This window comes from Sylvia atricapilla, chromosome 6 (genome assembly GCF_009819655.1).
Source record: "Sylvia atricapilla isolate bSylAtr1 chromosome 6, bSylAtr1.pri, whole genome shotgun sequence".
In the NCBI taxonomy this organism is placed as follows: domain Eukaryota; kingdom Metazoa; phylum Chordata; class Aves; order Passeriformes; family Sylviidae; genus Sylvia; species Sylvia atricapilla.
Window position 1 is genome coordinate 3,482,676 of NC_089145.1, and position 24,674 is coordinate 3,507,349.

A 24,674-nucleotide genomic window follows, 5' to 3' on the forward strand; every position below is an offset into this window, starting at 1 on the left:
AAGTGCCTCTCTCTGCAGAAGTTACACAGCACAGTCAGACAGACATCAATTACAGAGTTACTCTGTGTGCACAGGGAAGCTTTTAACTTAAGATTACTTTCTTACTGGAAATTGCTGAAATAATTCAAGGCTACATGAAAACCAAAGCAGTAGGAAGCCATACCATATAATCTACAAATTATATCCTCCTGTTCTTCTTTCCAGCTCTTGTTACCGAAAATGCTGAGGCCCTCTGCTCTACTTCTAGCTACTTTCCAGAGAGGTGAAGTGTCCAAAACCAGCTCCATCTCCACACAATGCTGAGCCAGCATGACAGTGGAGTGTGTCCTGAGAAAGGCAACAAAGCTGTTGAATGATCTGGAACATAAATTCTATGAGGAGCAGCTGAGAGAGCTGTGGGTGTTCAGCCTGGTGAAGAGGTTCAGGGGAGACTTTGTATACTTTGTATTCTTGAAGAATGCTTCAAGGTATTAAAACCACTCAACAAAATATGTGTAGACATACAGCATAATTTATATTAAAAAAAAAAAACCCTAGATCTTGACTGGATGGCAAGCAGCGAAAGAGCAAGAAAATCTGGAGCTCAGAAATTTAAATATTAACTGGGGTTCCAAAAAAAGGCAATGAGAACAACATCTAAATACTATTAGTATGAACATGGCTTTTGCCATCATATCTTTCTGGCAAGTATCAATGATCTTGATCTATGATCTACTGATATATGACCTACAGCACACCCTAACAGCTTTTCAGTTGATAAAACAATAACATGCAGCTTAAAAGCTTCATATAGTGTCATATTTACACAAAAGCCCTGTACAGAAGTGAGGTGATGTCAGCAGTTTTTCAAAGAAGCCATGAAATGCACATGTTCCAAAGTTACCAGGGAATTAAGTTTTATTGAGAGAAAGTAACAAAAATGATGATAAAATCTGTTTCAATTCAATTCCTAGAATCAATTTTGGACAATTAAAAGACATTTGTAATTCACCTTAATTTTGAATCTTCAACATTAAAAAAGGTTTTGTGCACTACACTTGAAACAATAAAGTGCACTCTTGTGAAAGATTCCATCATGAAGTATTGGGTGGTTTAAACATTTTGGGACAACTGAAAGATCCTTGGTATTCACAAAGAGGGAAACATTTTGAAGGTAACATCATCGTCTCAAAATGCAACTGCTTGAAAATCTTTCCTGTGAAATGCATTTGGCTTGTTTCTCCCAGCCCTCTAATACCATTTCACTTGTTAGAAGCTATTTTATTAACAGTCCAAACAAACTAACAAAAAAAAAAAAAAAAAACCCTTGAAAACATTAGCTAGCACTGTAAGACCAATGATCTTCAAACATACAGTACAAAATTTAACAGTCCAAACATTTCAGGCAACTTCTTTTCATACTTTAAGACTTTATTTTACTTAATTACATCCCAAATACTTATTTTTACCTCAGACACCCCTACCACTTCCCAATCAGAGCCTGGATTCATAAGAGTTTTCTTCTCTCTCATGTCAGTGTTTTGTCTTTTAATTCTCTAGTATTTTATTGCTGGTTGTGGTCTGACTCCACCCGAGTGTTAAGTGTCCTAAATATGCTCACGTATCCATCTGTGCTTGCTCAACCTGCTTGATTTTCAAAGTCAAAAGATTTCCAACAGATCTGCTCCATCCTCTTCACTCCTGGTGGGATGCAGAAGTAGCCTCCATCCATGAAACACCTCTCCCTCGAAGCCAAGGATGCCAGGTGCAAGAGACGGGTTGGTGCAGAGGCTTGTCTTTCCATCACATCGATTCAGATCCTACTGCCTGCTCTTACAGCAGGAATGCACAGCCACATTTGCAAAAGAGGCCCAGTGGGAGCAATTTGTCACAATATTTACAAACACAGCAGTGCAGCTAACCACTGATATTTTCTGCGACCCAGAAATCTGATATAGCCACGCTCACGTACGCACAGACGTACCACGAACAGATCTTTGTGACTTAAATATCAGTGCAGTGAAGGGGGGAAAAAAAAAAAAAAAAAGGATCACCTTTCAGTAGATCTATTTTAATGTGTGAAAAATAAAAGCTGCTTCCCAAAACTTTAGCCGTGGCAAATGGGTCTATCGTTCAACCTCAGCAAAAATGAAATATATCTAGAACCAAGAGCTCTTTTGCCATGAAAATCATGAAAGAATTTCCCTTCTGTTCAACTGAAGCAACCTAAAGACTAAGAGAAAACTCTGAGGTACATTGTTGCTCCAGCCATCATGACTAACTTGAAACCTGGGCTGACATTACTAAAATCTCCAGTGGGTACGTGGTACCTTCAATTGCTTCATGCATTATCCCAGGTTATGTTACTCAGAAAATCTCCAGCTCAGGAAAAAAAACCCAAAATGAAGGCTGGATGCCATTTCATCCACTCCCATCCCCATGATTCTCCTCTGAATCTTCAGAGAGGATGAAAAAAAAAAAACCCAACAAATCTTGCAAAATTACAGTAACTCTGATACTCTTTTATACAGAATTAAAAAAGAAAAAAAATCCCAACCATGAAACCAAAAACCCACAAATTACCAAAAAAATCTACTTTTGTTTTCTGCTTCTGTGAACAGATAATAATAAGGTATCAGAGATAACCATGATAACATAAGAGATAGCATAACCACGTTATGTTGACTAGAAAAAAAATGAAAGAATTGAAAACATATTTGTTACCAAATAGCTACATAAACATGAAGTTATGATGAGCTAAGATTGCCACTCCTGGATGATATTCGTAATGCTTTTTGTTAGGTCCTATTAATCACAATGTAGAAGTTTAAAATGGGAATTCAATAAAATAATTAATGAAAAGTATGCAAAAAGTGCAAACAAAGTCCTGCCAAATCAATAAAACAATTTGTTCACAGACACAAGCCCCAGAAGCTTATCTTGACATTAAGTTCCGTTTGCTCAGATAAGGAAATAAACCAGCAGCAGCGGCTCTGCAACTTTAAAGAGGGGGAAAAAAAAACTGTTAAGTGTCCCAATTCACTTGTAATAGCAATTCCTTACATTATCAGGACTCTCTTACATATACCACTGACAGTAACCATGCTCACAGCAGAGCAGCTGACTTTGAACAGGCTGACCTTGAGCAAGCAAACGACCTCAGCAGCATGTACTTCTGGCTTATTTCACTGCAGCAGCGAAACAGCCTCACCATCTATAGAAGTCTACCGTCTCTGGCCACCACCCCTGACTATTTTAAGATACCCCAATACACTTCAGTGATGCACGGTTCAAAGTGATAGAATAACATCTGCTAGCATGTTGAAGTGTAAGTTGTTTACTGAGGCATTTTTAGCTTGTTCCCGCACCGTGCTTCCCAAACTGACAGGAAAATCAATTGATTAACAGAGCTTTGCTTCTCACTTAAACATATCAACCCCAAAACTGAATAAATACTGAGCAAGAATGTTAGGCATTGTGAAAGGAGAAAAAGCCTCAAGACACCCCACTATGAATGAAGCTCATTTAGAAGCTTCAAGTATGCGACAGCAATGGGTGAACTTGAAAAGGCAGTTGCTTCCCGAGATGTCAGTTTTGTACAACTTCTCCCTTTGCTCACTGATTTAAAGAGAATCTTTATAAAGAGAGCTATTTACTTGTATGCAGGCTTTTAACTGGTATTGAACATACAGAAGCTGTGTGCTGACCTGATATCAGGGGAAGATAATCGTGGAGTTACTCAGATGCAATGGTTGTGTTACTGAGTCATAGCAACCCATCCTGCTGACAACCCCAACCTACCGAGTGAAAACATTCAATTTCCAAAACCCACTCCAGGGAAAGTCACCCTGTGTTCTCAGGAGTCCCTCGAGTGACAAGGACCACGTCTAACCAAGTTACAAAGGCCAGGGAGAGAACAAGCCTCTCTGGGAATTTTTGGCCATGAGAATTGTTTTTCTAATTTTGAAGGAATGCATGTAAGAAAGGAGAACAAGAAGTTAAGTAAGTTGCATATAAATTTGAGGGGGGAAAAATATAGCATAAGTTGATGGTGGTTTGTTCTGAAACTTAGCATGAAGCTGCAGAAGTCATAAATGAAAAGCTGTCCTGCTGCAACAGCCTCCGAGAATGCACAGAGCCTTCGCTGAGCCCAGCTCATGGGCAGTAATGAAACCACACAGCTCAACTACTTTATTCTTCTTCCAAAACCCTTTAAAACAGAAAAGCCCATATCAGACCCAATCGCTCTTTAAGCTGCAGCAGAACTGATTGGGCAAATGAAAACAGTGTTGTGACCACAGAACACAGTTATTATCACTTTTCCTCTGTCCTCTCTGATCTTCATGGGAGAGGAGGGGAAGAGAAGGAGAGGGGGAAAAGCCTGCTCTCATCCACCAGGAACACATCCAACAGCAATTTTTCCATCTCTCTGAGCTCCGTTGCAACACTATTGACATTTGGCATTTTGTCTGGAACGAGTCTGTTGATTAGCAACTCCCCTCAGTTGGAAGGCTGGAGGGAGAATATCACTGTCCAGTTCTGGAATGGGGCGACTGCACTGAGTGCATCTACTCACATCATTTGCTTTTCCTTATGAGTGCACTGCTGAATACCCAGGATCGTATTTTACTGCTGTCACCAGCAGAACAGAAAAACATTTCTGAGCTATGAGCATCTCTTATTAACCAGACACCTCCCATTCTGCCACATCACTGCAGTTGCCCACCAGCCTATAGGGTCCAGCTGGTGCCAAGTTTGATCTAGAGATCAGTTATATTGCTTCCCACTCGCTTGGTTTTCCCAATGAATTTGGCAATGCTAAGCAACAGTTGGCCTGCAGACCCCTGGATGCCAAAAGGAACATCTTGGAAAACCAAGTGCATATCCTCAAAACACATTTTCAGTCAAGCTTCCAGCTGCACTCTACCAGCAATATAATCTGACACAGCACAAAGATGACAGTTTTCATGGAGGGAGCTATAGGGGCTGATGATGAGCCACTGTTCAGCTCCCTTTGGGGGCTGTGCTGCAGGAGCCTGCAGGGAAAACACACATTCACTCCTACGCCTGCAATGGCTACTGTCAGAGCCACAATATTACAGGGATTTTATGAATGATGAGTTTTGGTAAGGTTTACTCAAGACTCATCTTCAAAATCCCCTTAGGAAGACAACACAAATTAAATCAATATAAAGGCAATTCCCCTTGAAAAAAAACTTAAGCAATAGTTTCCTGAAGTGGTACCTCTGAACGCAATATGCTGACAAGTCCACTGCTTCCCATGGCAACAGAAAGGAAGGTAACCTGGCACCCTGAAGCAGATGGGCAGCACCACCTTGACCATTTCACTCCTCTACTGCTAATTGCAGACAGCCATTTTGAAGCCTCTCTTCTCATACGTGCTTTCCCAAATGCATCTCACCTCAGGAAAGAGGCAAAACAAGGGAAAATGACTTCCAGAGAGAAACACCATGCCCTGGGAAAACTTTCTGTCTCGCCAGATGAGCACAAGAGACCAGACTTAGAAACAGATGTTGTGATTATCCTCCTCCACAGCCTGCACTGCTTTCCATTTGGGATACAACACTCCCCTTTTCATGATTTTGGTCACCTGAGGCACAGTTGACCAAAAGGACAGCAACACACTTCTCATGCCATTTCCAAAAATGACAAAAGCTTGATCACCTACGCTTTATGTAAGGGTATTTTCTTTTGAAAATGTACACACTGCTTAGTTATTTTCCTCCTTAGATCACTCATGAAAGGTCAGCAGTCTTAACGTGTGAGGCCAGAACCAGAAAAGGGCTTCAAATACCAGATCTCTCTAGTCCACAGCTATTAAAATCCAGACCAGCATAAAAAAAACATGTAAGCACAGACACTGCCTTTCAGGGAAAAAGTATTGAGAATAACATCTGATCTTTAGAACAAATAAAAATCATGTGTGACTTCAGACACTGTAACATAGCTAATATTTATTCATATTCACACTCAACAATTTCTAGCAATATAACAAACAGGAGCTTCCAAAAGGTAGCAAAATGTCAAAATCTATTTTTCATATGTCTTTTAACCATTTTCTTATTTTCTCTTTGTTTGACAAAGCTGACACAGGAAAACATCAAGTCATTATCACCCCATTCAGTCTGCTCCACTCTTCTGCTTGCTTACACCCTTTTAAAATTCAGTTAGTCTCACTTGTTTAGGATCTCTCCTCATACAAAAGTACCCTAATATCTCCAACAGTCATCATTAGGTCACCTCTCCTTCTACAACAGGCTAAGGTAAATCAGCCCATTATCCATTCACCTGGTGATATGTTCTCCCTCCTTGAGTCCTAATCCTCTTATTACTCATTTTTCCAACTCATTAGTCACTTCCTCTTACAGATGCAAAACAGTGACACTAGAATTCAAAATAAACATCCTAACACCAGACTTTGGGGCATTCTTCATTCTCATGATCATTGGCTCACTATGGTCCCCGGAACAAAAAACAGAAGCAATTATCAGACTGGGGAAAAAAACCCAAAATCTACCACCACCACAAAAAAAAAAAAAAAAAAAAAAAAAAAAAAAAAAACAACCAAAAAAACCACCTCTTCTCTTTATTCAGCTTTGTAAAACTTGTTTCAACATGTCATAGTCAAACAAGTCAAACCTGCACTATCACTCCCAGGCTCTTCCAATACAAAAAGCATTTAAGTACAGTTATATTTTATATATAACTGCTCCTTATTTGATTGACAAAAAGCACAATCTCTCCTAAAATAAATGCCATCTCAATACAAGATATTCTCTGAAGGCTTTTCTCATTCTTCTGTAAGACTTTTCACTTCAGGTTTCCCCAGCATGGTCTATTTTAAAACCTTTTGAATCAGATCCATATTTTCTGATATTATCTATACAAATCTGGTGCTTCCAATGGAACAAAAAGAAATTTGGAGGAACTGCCAGGCTATACAAAGTTAGTTTGAACTACACAACTGGTAGAGAGCTACCCATCCATGATGAAATCTAGCCTGCTGAAAACCTGTTCAGAAGTAAAAAATTTCGTTGCAAATAATTTTGAAGTATAGTTGTTTGTTTTGCCTTTCTTTTTAATTATCTCAATCAATATTTATATATTAAAAAAAAAAAAAATCAAGTAGATGGACCCTAACCATTTTTCTTCTTTTTATGTCCTTCTGCTTTTCAAATATTACAGACTTGGATGCTACTTTATGGAAGGATTATAAAACTATAGATATAAAGAATATGATCTACTGAAGCCTGAATATTTACAAAGCACTTCAGCATAACTTACTAACTAGGAAATTCCAGGTGCACGTGCCATAATGAGTCCATATCATTCAACATCATTGAGGCCAAGACAAGTATATGCACCCACAAATCTTATTCTTGGGGCATGATATTTTTGATTAAACATCCACAGGGAACCCCACCTACTCACATCTGGGGGTGATACAGGCACACAAAATGCCAAGGAGTTGCACACTGATCCTGCCAGCAATGGACCTGCCCAAGCCCATGAGCACGCCAGAATTCTACCGAGAGGTGCAAAGCAACATTGAGCCACACAAAACAGAACTACAGCTAATATATTTTCATGTAGGCAACTAAAAAAGAACAATGTCTTGTCTACTGAGCCCTCTGAAACAGAAGAAAAAAAAAAAAAGCTCAAAGTAGGTAGTTGAGGCTGAAGTACTACAACAGGGCCACCCAGGCTGGCTGTGCATAGCCTCCCCTCTGTCAGTTCTTGGGGACAGAGAAGGAAAAAACAGCAATAGCTCACAATAATCTGTAATTGCTTCAACAAATAAAAAAGCTGAAGTAGGCAGGGAGCCCTGAGAATCATTCTCAGACCATGCATCTAGAATATCTGCTGGATTATGATTCTGTACAGACCAGCTGAAGGTAATACCTTCGCACTTGTCTAGAGCCTCTCAGAATTCCTACCATCTTTGCAAGCCTGCACTGATTTGTCCTGAGAGGCCCAAAACCACAGGATCTTCAGTAGTGTACAGCTTTTACACCAAAATGAACTCCCAAATGATTTCATTTTTTATTCCCTCTTGTATATATTTTTGCATAATGTGGACATGCATCAATCCATAACACTTCCCAATTTAGTTTGCTGCTGATGAACTTCGGTGTAGCTTTTAAATCTTCCGCTGCAGTTTGCAATTAAGTAATAGAGAATGCAGGTGATGAATTAGAATATTTTACGTGAGCACTGTACATGAAGCATTCTTGTTTACAAGCCACAGTCAAAAAATAGATTCCTCTGGCATGAACTCCAATCACTAATTTCATCAAGCCTAGAACTGCACAGCACACGTTTTCCTTTCCAGCATGAATAGCTGCAAAAATATTTAAGATTTTCTTCAAAGTACTCATTGTCCTTGTTTACTGGCTTCTTACTGAATCGGCAGACAGGCAATACACAGCACCTACTATTGCCAATGATGCAAAGGATTGAACTGAGACAGATCTTCAATCAAGACAAGTTTAGCTTATATGGAAAACAAAAGGACTAAATACTGATCATTTTTAAATGTCAGACAGATTGAGTAACTATTCAAAGAAAACTTAAAAAAAAATAACCAAACTAAACTAAAGAAAACATACATCTATTTTCAGGTAAAAGCAGAATGCAACCATATACCAAAATCACTTGAAATGCTCTTCTGGTATCACCCCAAATATATTTAAGCATCCTATCACTCCTTAACTCCAGAAGTTTACTGAACTCCACAGCTGCTGAAGGCACTCACTCAGAATGGAGTTTCTAAGAACTAGGGAAAATATTTACAAGTGCTGGAGAAAAACAGAGGCATTTACATAATCTTTGGCAACAGGATATAGAAACATGGCACTTCCAGCACACTGTCCAGCTGCTTACAGAAAAAAATCCATCGTGTTAGGAAGGCTGGAAAGACATCCTAAACAAGCAAATGAAGGATAATTTTTTTTCTTTTCCTTTCGAACAGTCTCAGAGGTCTCAAAATATCAGTAAGTGATGACTTCAGAGAGCAACACAAAACATACTTCCAGAGAAAAGAGAACACTACAAAAGCATTCAAAGCAAGTGTTCACATTCCAAATGGCAACCGACTAAATAATTTTCACATTCCTCAGTGGTTTTATCGTTTCCAAATTATTCTTACTAGTTACCTGGAGGAGTAATTATTTAGGCCGTTAAGAAATGCCAAAACCTTGTTCCATAACAGGCAAAAAACCAAAGCGAAAGACACCTACCTGTAATACCGAGATTGTAAATAAGTTGAACAAATAGTCTTTGATACATGGCTGGCAGACCCAAAGTCTATGACTTTGACCCGGTAAGGCTGCCGAACGGGATCCACCAACATAATGTTCTCTGGTTTGAGGTCAGCATGGATTAAACCCAGACTTTTTAGTTTTTTCAGTGCAGTGGCCACCTGTTGCAGAATAGGCCTTATTACTTTCAGTTGCAGAGGGCTGAATTTGTTTTGTTTCAGGAAGTCGTACAAATTCTGTTCCAACATCTCGAAAACCAGACAAGTGTGGTTACGATGCTGAAAGCACTCATAGGCTCTCACAAAGTTAAACTCATCAGCATTTTCAGTGCTCAGTCTCGCTAAGATGCTCACTTCTATTTGCCCCTGGCGCACGTACGAAGGATGATTCTTCAAGATTTTGATTGCCACGACCTCATTCGTCCCCCTTTTCCAGCACTTGACTACTTGTCCAAAGGTCCCTCGTCCCAGGAAATCAAGAACCTCGTAGGTGTTTTTCACGGAGCACAGCACCTCGTGCTGCACTAGCTGGTAATCCCCGTCCCCGCTGGTACCGCTCTGCTTGGAGGCGGCGGCCGTGGTCATCACCGCCACCGGGTTGCCCACGCTGGTCTGCAGCATCGCAGGCAGCATGGACAGCTCGTCAACGATCTGCATGGTGCTGCTCTGGTGATCCAGCTCCTCGCTCTTACGCTTCAATCCGCATCGCTGGGCTCCTTCCAGGATATCCGACCGGCTGCCCTGCGCCCCGCGCGCCTCCAGCTGAGCTTGCTGCGCCCACGCTGCCAACGCTTTTGTAGCACCTGCGGTATTTTTTAAAGCAACAGCATTTGACTGCAACCAAAAGCTCTGTCCTCGAGGTCTATCAAACGGGTTTTTAGTCTGAAAGAAAGTACTAACCCTGTGGGGAGAAATTCCAAAGTTTTTACCATTCACATAGATTTGCGGGTAGGTTCTTTCGTGGTACACGCAACTGCTTGGTTCTAGTTTGAGTTTCTTCACACTACTAAAGGCACTTGACTGGGTTTGATAAACATATGGTGGATAGACCAAGACTTGTGAGGCCATACCTACAGAGGGAAAGAAAAAGAAAAAGCAAGTGAAAATTGTGCATATTTCCAAACTTCCCAGCAGCTGCTACTTCTAAGAGAAAAATCAGGATACAATTATGCTCTCCAAATGAGCTGTTCTAAAGTTCTTTTCTATTTAGTTTCTTAGGCCAGAACAAGGCCCTCACACTTTACCATTGCCCACAGGTGGACTTTAGCAGCAGCAGCAGGTTGCTGCAGTTAAGTGCTTTAGCTGGTTGCACAGGGCTAGGACAGGCTGCAGCAGAGCACTACGTGTCATTTTTCAAGTAGGGGTCCTACTGTTGTGCTATTAAACTCAACTTTCATTTAAAACCTCCTACCATTTCTACACACAAAAGTAGCACAGTGTTCAGTAACACAGCTGAAAAACCAATTCAAGCGTTCAGCAATGATGACATAAAATAACTCATAAGTTCTTAATTGCGAGTCAATGCTACCTGTTACACAAGGTGTCCAACCTACTCGTCATTAACACCATCAGGCTTCCAAGAACAAACAAATGTCACAACTGCCACAGATCAAAGAATTTCACTGGGATGAAAATGAAGGTGATCAAGCCACGTGATGGGGCCCAAAATAACTTAAGGGGCATGAGTACGTACATATAAACAACAATGTTCCAGTAACTTCTGATGTACAGTAACCTAATCCATTCACGAAAGGCAGGTGCTTTCCCCAAGTTCTCTTCCACCCAGCTGCAGAAATTTGTGTATCAGTGACAGAGTTATGGGGGTAAAGGCACTGACATTACCTTCCAGGTGTCCTTTATGCACTGACCAGTGTCCCCTTTCAGACCTGTCAAACACCAGCCTAAAACTTGTCTGTCATGTAGTTAAACACTAAGAAAAAACCTCTAGATGGACCCCAGTGTAACTAGAAGTTTTCAGGGAAGTTATGGTTTATACCAGACTGATCAGCTCCCAGCGACAAATTCAATACCAATAATACCTTAATTAGATCACTTAATCATACCAAGTACATGAAAATTCTGGTAATAGGTATTTAAATTGCAGATGAGTCACATAAAACTTGAGCAAGACATTGCAGTGGCTCTGATCAAATGAAAACTAACCAAAAGCACAGCATAATTATTCTGAAGCTGTGATTTGATTTATGCAAACGAACATTTAGATATCTTCAGAGCAATTAAAATAATCATACCAACACCTCAGTTTAGAATCCTCTAATGAGTTTTGTCCCAGCTGCAGAAGAAAACTTCAAAGCCCTCTCCTTCCCAAAGCTGCTTTCTCAGAGCCAGACGATGTAGAAAGCTGGAGACAGCCAGGAAATAGCCAGCAGCTGGGCTTTCCCTCCACCAAACATGATGGGCCTTCCACTCCACACCAAGGATTTAATACTAACTACTAGCCTCAAAACACAGGAAAAAATTCCCCAAGCTCTTGACTTCTCTCCTTAGTAACATGCCCCATTACAAGTGCATAAGCGTTATTATTGACTATGAGATCCTACTGCCTTTTCTATCGTAATTTTGTTTAAATAAATCACTTACCCTGATCATATTATTTAGATATCCAAAAACCAGCCCCCAGTGACTGCCCCAGAGAACATGTACATCCAAGCCTCTCTGGAGCTTCCAGTGGCACCTGCACAGTTCAGGCCAAGCCAAATCTTCTATCAGAACTTTACCATTCCTCTAGTTCTGGGATGACTCAAATATCACATCTACCAAAGACACTAAAACATCAAAATAATGCTTGGGAATTTTCTTCTTAAAACCTTTTCGAGGTTCCCACCAAAAAAATACTCTGTCTGCTTTTTCATCACAATCCCCTTACTTTTTGACACACATGTGCATGAAACAAGTAAAATATTCAAACTCAAAAAACATTTACACTTCAAAGGACACACACTAGTGTATTATCAGTTTGCTGACAGCGGGGTTCAGATGACCAGAATCACTTTCCTGGCTCACAGACAAACCTAAATGCTGGGCAGGCCCAGAGGCACCGCCACACCACGAAGCCCCTGGCCAGAAACAGCTCCTGTGCACTTCCAAGCAGGAGGGAGTGGCGACACCTGGCCCACAGGTGAGAATCTAGCCCAGCTGCAGCAGCCCCAGCAGGTCCATTTGCCCTGGATCTACGGTGACCTAACAGCAAAAATCCTGCTCCATTCAACTTCTGGAGAAGGCATTTGCTAGTGTAAGCATGTCACCAAAGCTGAGGGCACTAGATGATGATCATAACTACTTGGAAAAAGCTACACTGAAATAAAGGACATTTTCAGAAGATAGGACAACAGTCCAGTATGAGGAAGACCCAGAGAGACCAGAGGCTTGCTCAAATCCTCATCTGAGCCTGTGAGGACCACTGGCATTTAAAAGGTGTAAATCTTCTATGGCTCATGCTGTTCACACTAGTCCAGAAGGTCTGGAGGAACGCAGTCCCAGCTTTCTCTTCAACATTAATTTCAGTTGGATAAGAACTAGACTATCATCTTTTGGGGTTAGAGTGTTTCTTACAGCCCTAACTCCATAACCCTGAACTCCAACCACAGTAACAGCTCTGCTCGCAGATAAGAAGTGTTTATTGAGTTATTGCAAAAACATTTTTAGCAACTAAAAAAAAACAAACCAAAAAAACATAAAACCAAAAAACAAACAACAATAACAACCAACAAAAAAAAAAAAAAAAAAAAAAAAAAAAAAAAAAAAAAAAAAAAAAAAAAAAAAAAAAGAAAATTGAGCACTAAATGGAAGACAGAAGAACATACCCTGGAAGAATGACCTTTAATACAATCATGACAGACTGAACAAAGAAAATAAAACTTTACTACATACACACAAAAAAGAAAAAAGGCTTGTACAATCATCTAATTTTTTATCTTCCCCTAAACACTTCTTCATTATTCCCATCATTTTGCTTGTCTTTTTCTAAACATGCACTTCTAGATGCCAATGTCATTTGGAGAAGCAACAGAATCTTCACATAACCAGCGAATAAGGTGTTCCTGCAGCATCCCACACCTGAGACTGCTTAAAGACCTCTGCCACACCCTGACAGTGCTCAGAAAGCATTTCAGACAGAGGCACACTCTACCCAACATATATGCAATGAAATCCATCAGAACAGCATGGAACCATCCAACACAACCAGCTGTTGGAGGCCTTTGCTTTGAGAAGCTAAGTTGATAAACAGAACTGATTTCCCCCCACCCAGATGAAAACAAACCCCCACAGACAGCAGAGCTGCACAACAAACCTTTAAAAGAAAGGGAAAATACCACAACAGCCTCTGCTACAGCAGCACTGCTGTGTTGTAAGGGTTTTTTTGTTGGTTTGGGGTTGTGGGTTTTTTTGTGGTTGGGGATGGTTTGGGTTTTTTGGTTCTATTTTTCTTACTGGAAATTTTTCTTACTGGAAATTTCTTACTGGTTGATTTGTTTGTGGGCTTCTGAAGCTTTTTTTTAAAAAAAAAAAACTATTTTTAGGTATTTGGATTACAATTCAATCCTATGGATAGCTACACCTGAAAGAATAAACAGTTATTGTGTTGCAGGTTTTTTGTTGCCCTGTTTTTTAAAACCAGGACTCCCAGCAAAAGAAAATAATACACAGCACATTTTCACCTAGCAGAGAGTGGATCTTTCTTTCCCCCCTCGTCACAAAACACCTCACTGAGTTCATACACCTTTCTGCATACTTCTTGATGAGATTGTTCCTGCTTCCTCATACAAACTGAAGCTGGTCAGACTACACCTACATGAACAAGCTCAGCAGCAGAATAATAAAGGGATATGTAGAGCCAAACAACCAGTGCTAAAGGAAAGAAAATCCTCTGTGCTCCTTTCAGGGAGGTTATTTGAGCCTGAATACACATAAGCAGCTGGTGCACATCTTCCAGTCACATTTAATTTAAAATAAAAAACAAATGTAGGCACTACAAGACCCGTCCAGGATGCAAACCAAAGCAGAGTAAGCAAAAGCATCAGAAGGACTGAAAAGTGCAATTTCCAGGTGACAGTGCCACAGGCAGCCTCCGGCTACTCAAGCAACTTCTCATTTGACTTTCAGTTTTAGTCTCAGAGCAGTTGTCCATTTCCCCACATACATTTTTAAAGCCCTCTTCTCCTTCCCCAAGTGCAAGCAGAGTGTAACAACTTCAATCCAGCACAGTGCTGAATTTGGTTCTGGACTTCTCCAGCTTGTATTCTCCAGTTGGAGGTTGCTGCATCTCACCTCACTTCTACTGCAGGAAATGTGCAAAAGAAAGGCAGTCCCAAAACACCTACAAACAGTTACCACCCCTAGACAGGCTTCCTTCAAAGGAATGAGCCTTCTTGGTTTGAAGCAGAGAGAATTGGGAAAACTTGGCTTATTAAACATGAAACTATACAAAACATGTGACTTCTGACTGGAGCTAAGACCGTGAATTCTGGGCTTCTGAAAAACGTATGAACAAAGTAAGGAAGCAAACATATTTCAACTAAGTAAATTCATTGTTTATTCCTCTAAATAAATGAACAAATATATTTTCACAAAGTAACGTCAGTGAACAGGAGGCACTTCAGCTTGTCCCCCCCACAAGCTTCTCCCTACAGAAACTGAGCAGCAAACCACGCAGATGTGTCTCAGCAAAATGAGGCACCTTTGGTTAACATCTTGCTAATGTTCACCTAAGTGTAACAATGCTCTTTACTTCTCAAGATTACGTCTCCAGCCTTCTGGGGCAGTTCTAGGCACACTCAGGAACACAACCCATTTGGCAGACTGTGACAACCTGGAGCAGCACAGGCTGTTCCAGGCCTGCCCAGCATTAATAATTAACTATACAGTGACATTTCCACATGACTGAGTGAGGGGGATGTGTGGCAAAGTAACTGGTTAATAAGGCCACTGCAGGGAAGCTCAGGAGAGATTGCCACACTGCTCCCTTCATCTGCCTGCAGAACACCCAGCTCCTTCCCCCTGCCCCGAGCACTGCAATCACCACGCTGGGCTTGGTGTAGTGAATTCCCTGCAGGCAAAGCCCAGCCAGCTGCAGCCACCTAATAACAGAGTTAAACTGTAACCCAAGAAAACTTGTTTTCCAACTCCTTTTTCATGCCTCCATGGGCAAAAACCAGCTCCAAAACTCACATCCTTCTTGCAGTGCAGGTGGGCATCAAGGGAGGCATTCGAAACGCTCAGTAACTTCCAGGAAATGCACAATTTGAGCAGTGGCACTAACGAAGTGTTTTGTTTATGTTATGCATCACTTTGGAAACACTGTAAGGATATCAACGGTCATTTTTTTCCAGGTAAAACAATTGGGTTTTTTTAATATTAGGTGCCACCCAACTTCTTGAGCTATTTAGTAAATACAAAACTGAATTAGTTGCCCTCTCTTTCCACACAGATCAAAGTTTATTACCAGTAGTAGCAGCACCTCTTTGTTATTGTTTATTTTGGACATGTAGCTGAACAAGCTGTACTGATGCAAGTACTTTCATACCCCATAACCTGTTCACCCTGAGGAATTCCCTCACTCCAGCTGTACAATTAATAACAAAGCACTAGCAATTGAGGTTTCATGCAATGTATAAAGGAAAACATATCCACAGAGAGTGTGAAGTGTCCAGAAACACAAGCCCAGGGAGTCCCACCCTCTGGCCACCCAAAAACCAGTGCTGGGAGCACATCTGTGACCCACAGAAGGGAGAGAGCAAAAGAGAGAGCACCGAGGTTTTCCAGATAATTTATGCCATATAAATCATCTCCTCACACAACAACAGAGGCAGCTCTGGACACCAACTGCAGGGGCACACACACATCCTCCAGAGTTGTGAGAGGGAGCCAGGGGATCAGAGGCAGCTGATGATACCTCACCAAAGAAACCAACACCCAGGTCTGGGGCAGCAACCAGAGATGCAGTTTAATGGCAAAAGAAATCATGACCATTCTCAATTAAAACACGGATTTCAGAGCTCAGGAATTCTGGCCCATCGTACACCAAGGGCATCCAGCTGAGCCAACGCAGCCTTTGCCTAACATGAAACCTCAGTCCTGCAAAGGGCCAGGCTGAAAGGCCAAAGACTGGTTCCACGCTTCAGAGAGTTTTAGTGGGAAGCAAAGGATACAATGATCCAATTTGGCCCTTGTAGAACTTAGTTACTAACCACTGAAAAAAATGTTACAGGGCTGGCTTAGGTCTGTGCAACAGTGGAGATATTTTTAATCACACACCACCAACGTTGCACTGATAGCAGAAATTGAAAATATCAGTTGGTTCAAGTGTGATGCAAACCAGCCTCAATTACACCACTGTCTTGATACTTGGAAACAGAACTGACGCCATACACTGAGCACAAACATATTTTACATAAAATACCTGAACTGCTGTGACTCAACGCTGCCATAGCACCAGTAACAGTACTCAAGAACACAATTGCTTTATTCACATTTTCCACAAATATCAAAAGCTAAACTTTGTGATACCAATACGACTGCAATCATAGCTGAAAAGATAAATGAGAACAACACTCGAAGCATTTCTTTTTTCTCTGGGCAAGCTGCTGTTGTGCAACTGGAAAGCAAGCACAAGCAGTGCAGCACTGGCCACCAGCCCCCAGTGAGAACATTGCCCTCCAAATCAGAATGTGCCACCATCAACATAAACAGCACATTTCAGCCAGCCAGGGCTTCACCAGCCTAATCTCTTCTTTTAGAAGACTAATTCTTCTTGAACCTGGAAACAGTAGGCACACTCAAATAAAAGTCCCTAATAAAAGCCTAGGAGAGTCCACACCTTCTGCAGGACAGCAGTGCCAAAGGATCTATTCAAACTACTGCTCCTGTCTGTTACCCTTCACTGCAGCAGGAGGGACTGAGGCAAGCAGAGAGGCAACTTTTTCCATTGCTCTAAGTATTTCCAAAAGATTTTGCCACCTTCCCTAAAGCAGAAATAAAATTTGATAAAGAGGATTAACTCAAACTGCCTGTTGGTATATCACGTGTTCAAATGCCACTGTATTTAAAAAAAGAAAATTCCTTCTTAGTCCTTTCTTATTTCCAGTCATTTTATTTTTATGCAATTGCTTAATTCTGCATTTTTTTAGAATGCTGGGCTTTTGTTAGAACTAGAAACGGGGCAACCCTGCTAAGTAATTTATTGAGAAGTTTCATTTTAGAATAGCTCTAGACAATATCAAGTGCAGCTCCTGTAAGAATAGACATCTAAGATGTTTGTTGCCACTTCACCTTCGCAATGTCTGGCAGCATGATCTGCATGCAAATGAAGGGGTCCTACTTACATGGAGTTCATCAAGTCCTCTCAACCACTAGTGAAGACGAAACTCATCCAAAATTATCTTTCTCACCAAAAAATATTTTCACCTGGGCAAAACCAAACGAATAAGCATCAAACCCAAATCAAACCAACCAAACAAACAACAGTAACAACACAAAATTCCTGGCCTCCCCACAGGACCTGCACATTAAGTCTGCAGCAGCAGCACACACAAAAAACCTGTCCAGCTGATTGAGTCTGACATGCAATGCAAAAATTTGCAAATCAGGCTCTCCTGTAGCAAGGAGGCGAATAAAACTGTTTCCTACACATTGAGAGCTACCTGGTAGAAAGAAATATTAAGAGTTAAAACTTTGCTCAAATACATGGAAAAGTCAGTCCCTCCTCCAAGAAGACCAACAAGAATGTCATTATCAAGTGGTTACTGAGTTGTCAAGACAGCACACCCAGAGCATATTCGACTTCCTCTGCAACAAAAGCGTCAGAGCAAATAACAACTTAAGCCTTTATTTGTTTTAAAACTGACTTAACTGTAAAATAATTAAGGCATCTAATCCAACACACTTATTTTGATTGATCTTTTTCTGCCTCCCTTTTCAGGTCAGTTGCCCCAGCTACATCCAGTAACAACTTTCAAACATACACAGACTGAGGTAAACACACACACACACAGAGTAAGCACATGTTTGGAAGGTATTTTTACGTACACACAGAAAAAAACTCCTCTGTGAAGCCCCACTTTTTTTCCCATAATAACAATTCGTTATTTAAAAGTGGTTTGAATGTTCTGCTTTTACATAACAGGTGTGTTTCTTTCCTTCTAAGCTACATCTTCATGAAAATAGCTTTGGTTGCTTGCCAGAAAACAGCTGTATAAACTGGTCATGGCATATGTAGAACAGTAAAGAAAAAATAGAGGGAAAAGGTGTTTACCACTTCTTTCAGCTTTCTAACGATGTGGAGGAAGCAGTATTTCCTACAGGTAAAATCACTGCATTAAAAACCCATTCTATCTCACAGAAGGATCAGCCTTCTGCCTCCTAATGAATCAATAACTGTAATAACCCATATTATAATATTTCCCCACCAGGGCAAGAAATTTCTCCCCCTCCCCTATACAAAGAAACTTACTGGTTTAACTACACAGAAAGCATGTGAAAAGAAAGGCAATATTATATGCAGCATATGACCCACTACCTGGGGGCCATAATAATACTGATAAATGTGCATAATGTGCACATTTTTTCTCTGCTGTATTCCCTTCCATGTTTAATAATCTTTCCACTTGTAGCATAAATAAACTTTTAACAGCCACTCTCATTTTAATCTTCCAAAGAATGTTTAGACACCTCTGCGACAGAGTTTTAAAAACACGTTTAGTCTCAAACAGCATTTGTCACAAAGAGCTCCCAAAGTATTTCTTGGGGAAACTTCCCACCACGTCCTCTTGCTGGGCTCAGAACTGACACAGCCCAAAGGAAGAAGCCAACCCCCACCACTATTACAAAAGCCATAAAGAAAAGTTATTAAAATCACTCTTTAGTATCTCATGAAAGCAATCCACTCCTATTAGGCTGAATGCCAACTAATTTCGTGAATCACAAAGTAAGTTTGTATTAAAAGGAAAGAGGAGACAAAGAGCTTTTTTCTCCTCTTAGGAACAAATCTGGTTTCTTCTGAAGGGCTTCAAAAGATCTCAAACATCAAAATTCCCATATTTGAGAGATTCAAATGCTGAAAAATAAAGATTATGAGTACCTCTCCTACCCACATACAATTCCTATAAATCTTCAAAAAGGAGCTGAGGAAAAAGTTTCTCAACTGCAACACACACAGTAGACAAGCAACCAACTCCAACAGTTAAAAACAAAAAACAACAACAAAAAAAGCAAGAATTGAAAGGAGAGGGAAAAGAAGTAGCAGATGATCAAAATTTCTAGGAAAAACACAAGGAAGATGTTGACAAGACAATTATGCACATCAACAGCTTCAGTCAAAAAGGAGAAAGGCATCTTACAACAAGAAAACAACTAAAAATCCTCCTGGCAATTGTGTAAGTTCCACCAATTGTGCCAACACAGAAAAAAACCTGCACCATAGGAAATAGGGGGAAAAATAATATATTTTAAACTAGTGGAATTTGGTAAAAAGTTAACATAGCTTTTTTCTTAAATGCTGATGAAGAACCAAAACAAAGCAGTAAACATGTTGAGACCGTGGAAACACAAGAGAATAAATGTTTATTCTATCTACAAATGAAAAAGCAAATTACTTTTGCAAAAGCTTTAGAAAAAAAAATGTGCATTAAAATATTTTTATGGATACCTGAAACTACTGGTTATCCCTGTCTTCTGAAAGGAGCTTAGCCCACCAGTAAGAAAAACTCCTTTCCCCCCACTTACAAACTTCCTAATGATTATTGGCATTGAAGTAGTTTTGTCTCTGCATTTTTGCCTTTACAAGTGAGCTTCCTCACTCAGGCTTCCTCTCTGCAGGCAGACACTTGTTTCAGTCCATTCCAGCAGGAACAGGGAGAGGTTCAGATGTCAGCTGGCACCCAGAGACCCCAGGGAGCAGGCCTGGAGGGATCTGGTCACGCTAAGAAAAGCAGCAAACATCTCTGCAATGAGGACACTGCAGCCCCACACAAAGCACAGCTGCACCAGTTATTGCAATCCTGGCTGAAGTCGCTCTCCTGGCACCTTTTTTCTGCCCAGGGACCAGTTTTGCCATCTCACTTCACCACTGCAAGATGAGGTCAGCACTTGAGGAGATCCACTTCCATCTCACAGCTCACAACTGAGAGCCAAGCAAAACTAAAGCAAAAACTCCTAAAATAACCTAAAGCAGGTTTTCTCAGGTAGTGGTGGTTGCTTGCCCCAAGCCCAGATTCGTGATAAGAATCTTGCCTCACCCAGAAATTTAAGTTCCTGGGAGGTTTAGTGTCCTGGTCACACAAAGAACAGCTGCAGGACGGCGGAGCGCTGTGACCCAGAGCACTCAGCCTCCAGAAATCAGGAGAGCACAAGACACTCAAACCAGTGGATTATGAAATCCAGCAGGCCTGGAAAAGTGGCCATGGGCATCTCCAATCATCTCCAAAACCTCCTCTTTTTTTTAAGGGTGTTTATGGGATTCAGCACAGGGATCAGGACCTGACCTTTCTTGCCCAGTTTTCCAGCATTTAGTCTAAATGGGTGGTTACTACCACACCATATGTATCCATCTAGTGATGTTCATACAAATAAAAGCGGACTTTCATTTGGCAATAATCGACTTTTTACATTAAAAATGTTATTTTGATTGATTTATAACATGCTTTTAAAAAGCACTGAAAAGTTTCTAGAACTGTTACATTATTTCAGCAAGAATGGAAAGCATGAGTTTAAGATTCCTGATTTTAAAGATAGCTTCTTTGATGGGAGCGCTCCTCCTAAAATGCAAAAAGAGTTCTCTGTACATAAGAATCCAATTACTTTTTTAATATTGGGAGTTGCTGTAGCTTTGATCATCCTAAAAGATAGGAAAATATTTCTTATGTCTGCTTTGTCTTTGGATGTTTGACTGCATCTTATTTTATTGCTCTGTTTTGGAACTCGAACTTAGCATTACCCTGTCATACCAAATACTGTAGAGCATAAGAGAGCTGGATAAAAAGAAAAAAAAAAAAAGATTATATTCCTTACTTACAAAAAGGAATAATTTCCTAATCTTTTTCTAAAAACGTAAAAAAGACTGAACAAAAAGTTTACATAATGCTGGCACTAATAAATATGTAAAGTCAATACTGTTGGGAGAGGTATTTTGAAATTACACTCACTCCAAGTCTCAGCATAAGAGGAAAAAAAAAAAAAAAAACACCACAAACTAAACTACTTGAGCTGACTTGCTTGAAAAACGGTTCAGTTATTTGGTTCTTCTTCCTTTTCCAATCCCAAATGCTACACTGGAGATTAGCTCCCTTTTGTCAAAAAGTTACCCACTCTCAAAAATGATGTGGAATATTAAGATGCCGTATGGAAAAAATGTGATATACCATGAAAAAAATACTACAAAACTTTACGAAGATTATTCCCAAACTGCATCTATAAGCAAGACTCACACCAACTCCTGCCATCTTTTTCAACATTCACTACACTGAAATAAAACAACTGAAGAACTGGGGGGGGAAGAACCTAGCCTGCAGGAAATACTACATCATCAAATAAAGTCACCAACTAAAATCCACTTTCACAGTTACATGTTGTTCCCCTGCTCATCTGTCACTCAAAGCTCAGTGACTCTGAAGAAAAACAAAGCTACAAATTCTCTACAACTCTGAAGAAGAGGTAGAGGCTCTAAATTAAACAGTCTCTGAAGGGCGACGAGGGAAGCCAAGACCAGGTAACAGGATTTTCCAGGCTTTATCCTTCATTATAGGTTATTTCAGGTTAAACAGAGGGTGTTCACTGCCTGTAGAAGTCAGAAAAGGTAAGCCATTACTGACCCATATCATAGCATCAGTTGTTTTAGGTTGCTTTAAATAGTTACATGGTTTTTTCAGGTGCACTGCACACACAGCAGTCATCTGGAACATGCTCAGTGCTCATCTTCGCTCCTTCTCCCAAGTTTGGTGTTCTGTTTAGCCCAGCCAGGGTTCTGAAATATACAGTTTCATAAACCTAAAGTCCCCTCCTATACCTACCCAAAATAATGGGCTTTTCTTCCAAGATCTTTTAAAAGTAATACATTATCTTCCACTCCACCTCTTGATTGTCAGGGAAGGGAGCTCAAGAAATAGATTATTTTGGTGACCTAGGAACTTGGAAAGCACAAAATGGTGCAAACAAGCTTTTTTTGAAGTCTGAAGGGTGGATACTATTTCACAAAACTCAACAGCAAACTCGTGAGCGAGGAATGTTGGTAACACCACCATGCTACTTTCACATTTCTTCTTCCCTCGACCAAGGATCACCAGGTGATCACCAGGCTGCTCTACTCCACTCATACTTCTGTCAGTCACAGCAGTTTAAGTCAGCTGTAATGCTTCTGCAGACCAGAGGAAATCATTTTATACATTCAGAAAAGCCAAGGCTGATCTAGTACAAAAATATAAGAAGGCCTCTGTGCCCTCTGCTTTATCCCCCAAAGTTCTGTGCAGAAAGCAGCACTGCCTGCAGGAACTATTCTGTATGTGCACAGCACTCGTATGCCACGACACTCCACACTGCAACAGAGGAATTTAGCTCCACTAAGAGCAGTTTCTCCTTCTGTATTTAACATTCCTCCAAAATACACGTTCAGCCTCAAAGGACAATGCTGCTCCCGTTACCAAGGCTGCTCTTCTCCCCCCCACAAACAAGAAAGCCAACTGCAAAATTCCTGTTTCAAAACACACCGCGTTGTCAAAAGGGCCTTTGTTGCCATGATCAGCACGCTGGCAAAAGGGAAAATACAAGAAAGAGAACCTATAGAGGTAAAATTCTAAACACAGGAAGCGTGCAATCCCTCGACATAGCACAAAGAGGAGTATATACACCTAAACACGCAAGCTTGGAAAAACACAGCCTGACATTCCTACACCTTTGGATCAGGGTTTTCACAGGAATTAAGCACAGTTAATTCTGTTCCACCCAGGGGCTGGTGAGCTAACCAACCCTGCACCTCTGGAAATGCTGCTCAGCCTCCCATCCCCTTCAACGGATGCGATCAATCCCACAAAATGCTTTTGGAACAATCACCTCCAAAACAACATTCGTTTGGAAGCAACTGCTACAAACTGGAGGACACAACGAGAAAAGCAGCACGTGCAAATTCTCATATTTCTATCAGTTAGTTCCAAAAGATGAGTTGCAAGCTCAGTCTTCCTCCCCACACCCTGCCTTTGTCTCTGCTATCTTGTTATGCAGGAGCCGGTCTCATTTCCCTGTTTCTGTAGGTAGTTGTTTGAAAGAGCAGAGGGAGGAAACACGCGAACACAAAAAAGACCTGAAACAAAGAAAAAAATCACAAGTGCCGCAGAGACCCCAGGGCAGGGACAGCTTCCCGAGCGATTTTTCAATGAAACTTTATTCCAGCTCGTGGAATCCGTCCAACTACAAACCGTCCCCAAGCCCGGAGAGCCACACACTACTACCACCACCACCACCACCGGAATGACAACACCCAGCCAAATTTATCTTTGTGGGGGGGAAAAAAAAAAATCATTGAAGAGCACAAGCTGTGCCACGCCCTGAGGCAGCAGCTAGGACAGAAGCCCCCGGGAAGGAGCGGCGGGAGAGAAGAGTCCGACCCCGCTCTGCAGCGCTGCGAGCTGCCCTCACTGCGCGCTACCATAAAAGGTCCGCGGCAGCGCAGAGAAAGGCGCCGGCGCCGCTGCAGCGGCATCAGTTTCCCCCGGTAAGTCAGTCCGCGTTCACACTTCGCTCTAGTTATCTGCCATCGCACCACGCCGCTCCGTAATACAGTATTGACCTATTTTCCAGGTGCTTAATTAATCTCTCTGCCGGCTGCCACGCTTGTTACACAGTTACGGGGTGTATTTGAAACTTCCTTTAGAGAAAGCGCTGGCAAATGAACTCTGTTAAGGAATTATTGTGTTCAGAAAGTAAGTCCTCGCAGCCCATCCGAGCTTGGCGTGACATCAATCGGAGCCTAAACTTTTTGCAAACGATGTCATGGGAGGTAATACTGGGTAGAAAATAAATAATCACAGAAACACGCACTGTTATCAACAACTGCGGCTTTACCTAACGTCATCGTCTCTCAGAGTAACATATTTTCCCACAATGTAAAGGCACTAAAATAACCGAAATAAACAAGGCGATACACAAGCAGGAAGATGCAAAAACATCCGAGCGCCACATAATTTCTGGCAAGTCAAGCTCTGGAGTCCTATAAACTAAGTTAACAAAAAAGGAAACAATCGCAGTTTCTGACATTTTAAGTCAGACGCAACAGTTAGTAAAAAAAACATAGCCTCAAAAGAAAGCTCTTTATTATATACGTGTAAGCACCCAGCACTGACGATTCAAGGCTTCGTTTAAATAAAAAACATTTTTTACAAACTCACCACTATCTCCTACAGCGTTAAAAACA

The 24,674-nt window shown here is 41.0% G+C and overlaps 1 protein-coding gene across 5 annotated transcripts in view; it reads right to left on the reverse strand.

Moving 5' to 3' along the window:
• The window catches only part of HIPK3 (homeodomain interacting protein kinase 3), a 67,224-nt gene that overhangs the window by 41,598 nt on the left and 952 nt on the right, over window positions 1–24,674 (reverse strand). For 4 of the 5 annotated variants that reach the window (XM_066320476.1, XM_066320479.1, XM_066320477.1 and 1 more), the window contains exon 2: window positions 9,240–10,329. In XM_066320476.1, coding sequence (XP_066176573.1) covers window positions 9,240–10,327 — 1,088 coding nt within the window. In that variant the 5' untranslated portion in view covers window positions 10,328–10,329. Of the gene's footprint in view, window positions 1–9,239; window positions 10,330–24,674 lie in introns of those variants that run through there. The other variant, XM_066320480.1, reaches the window with a different exon arrangement.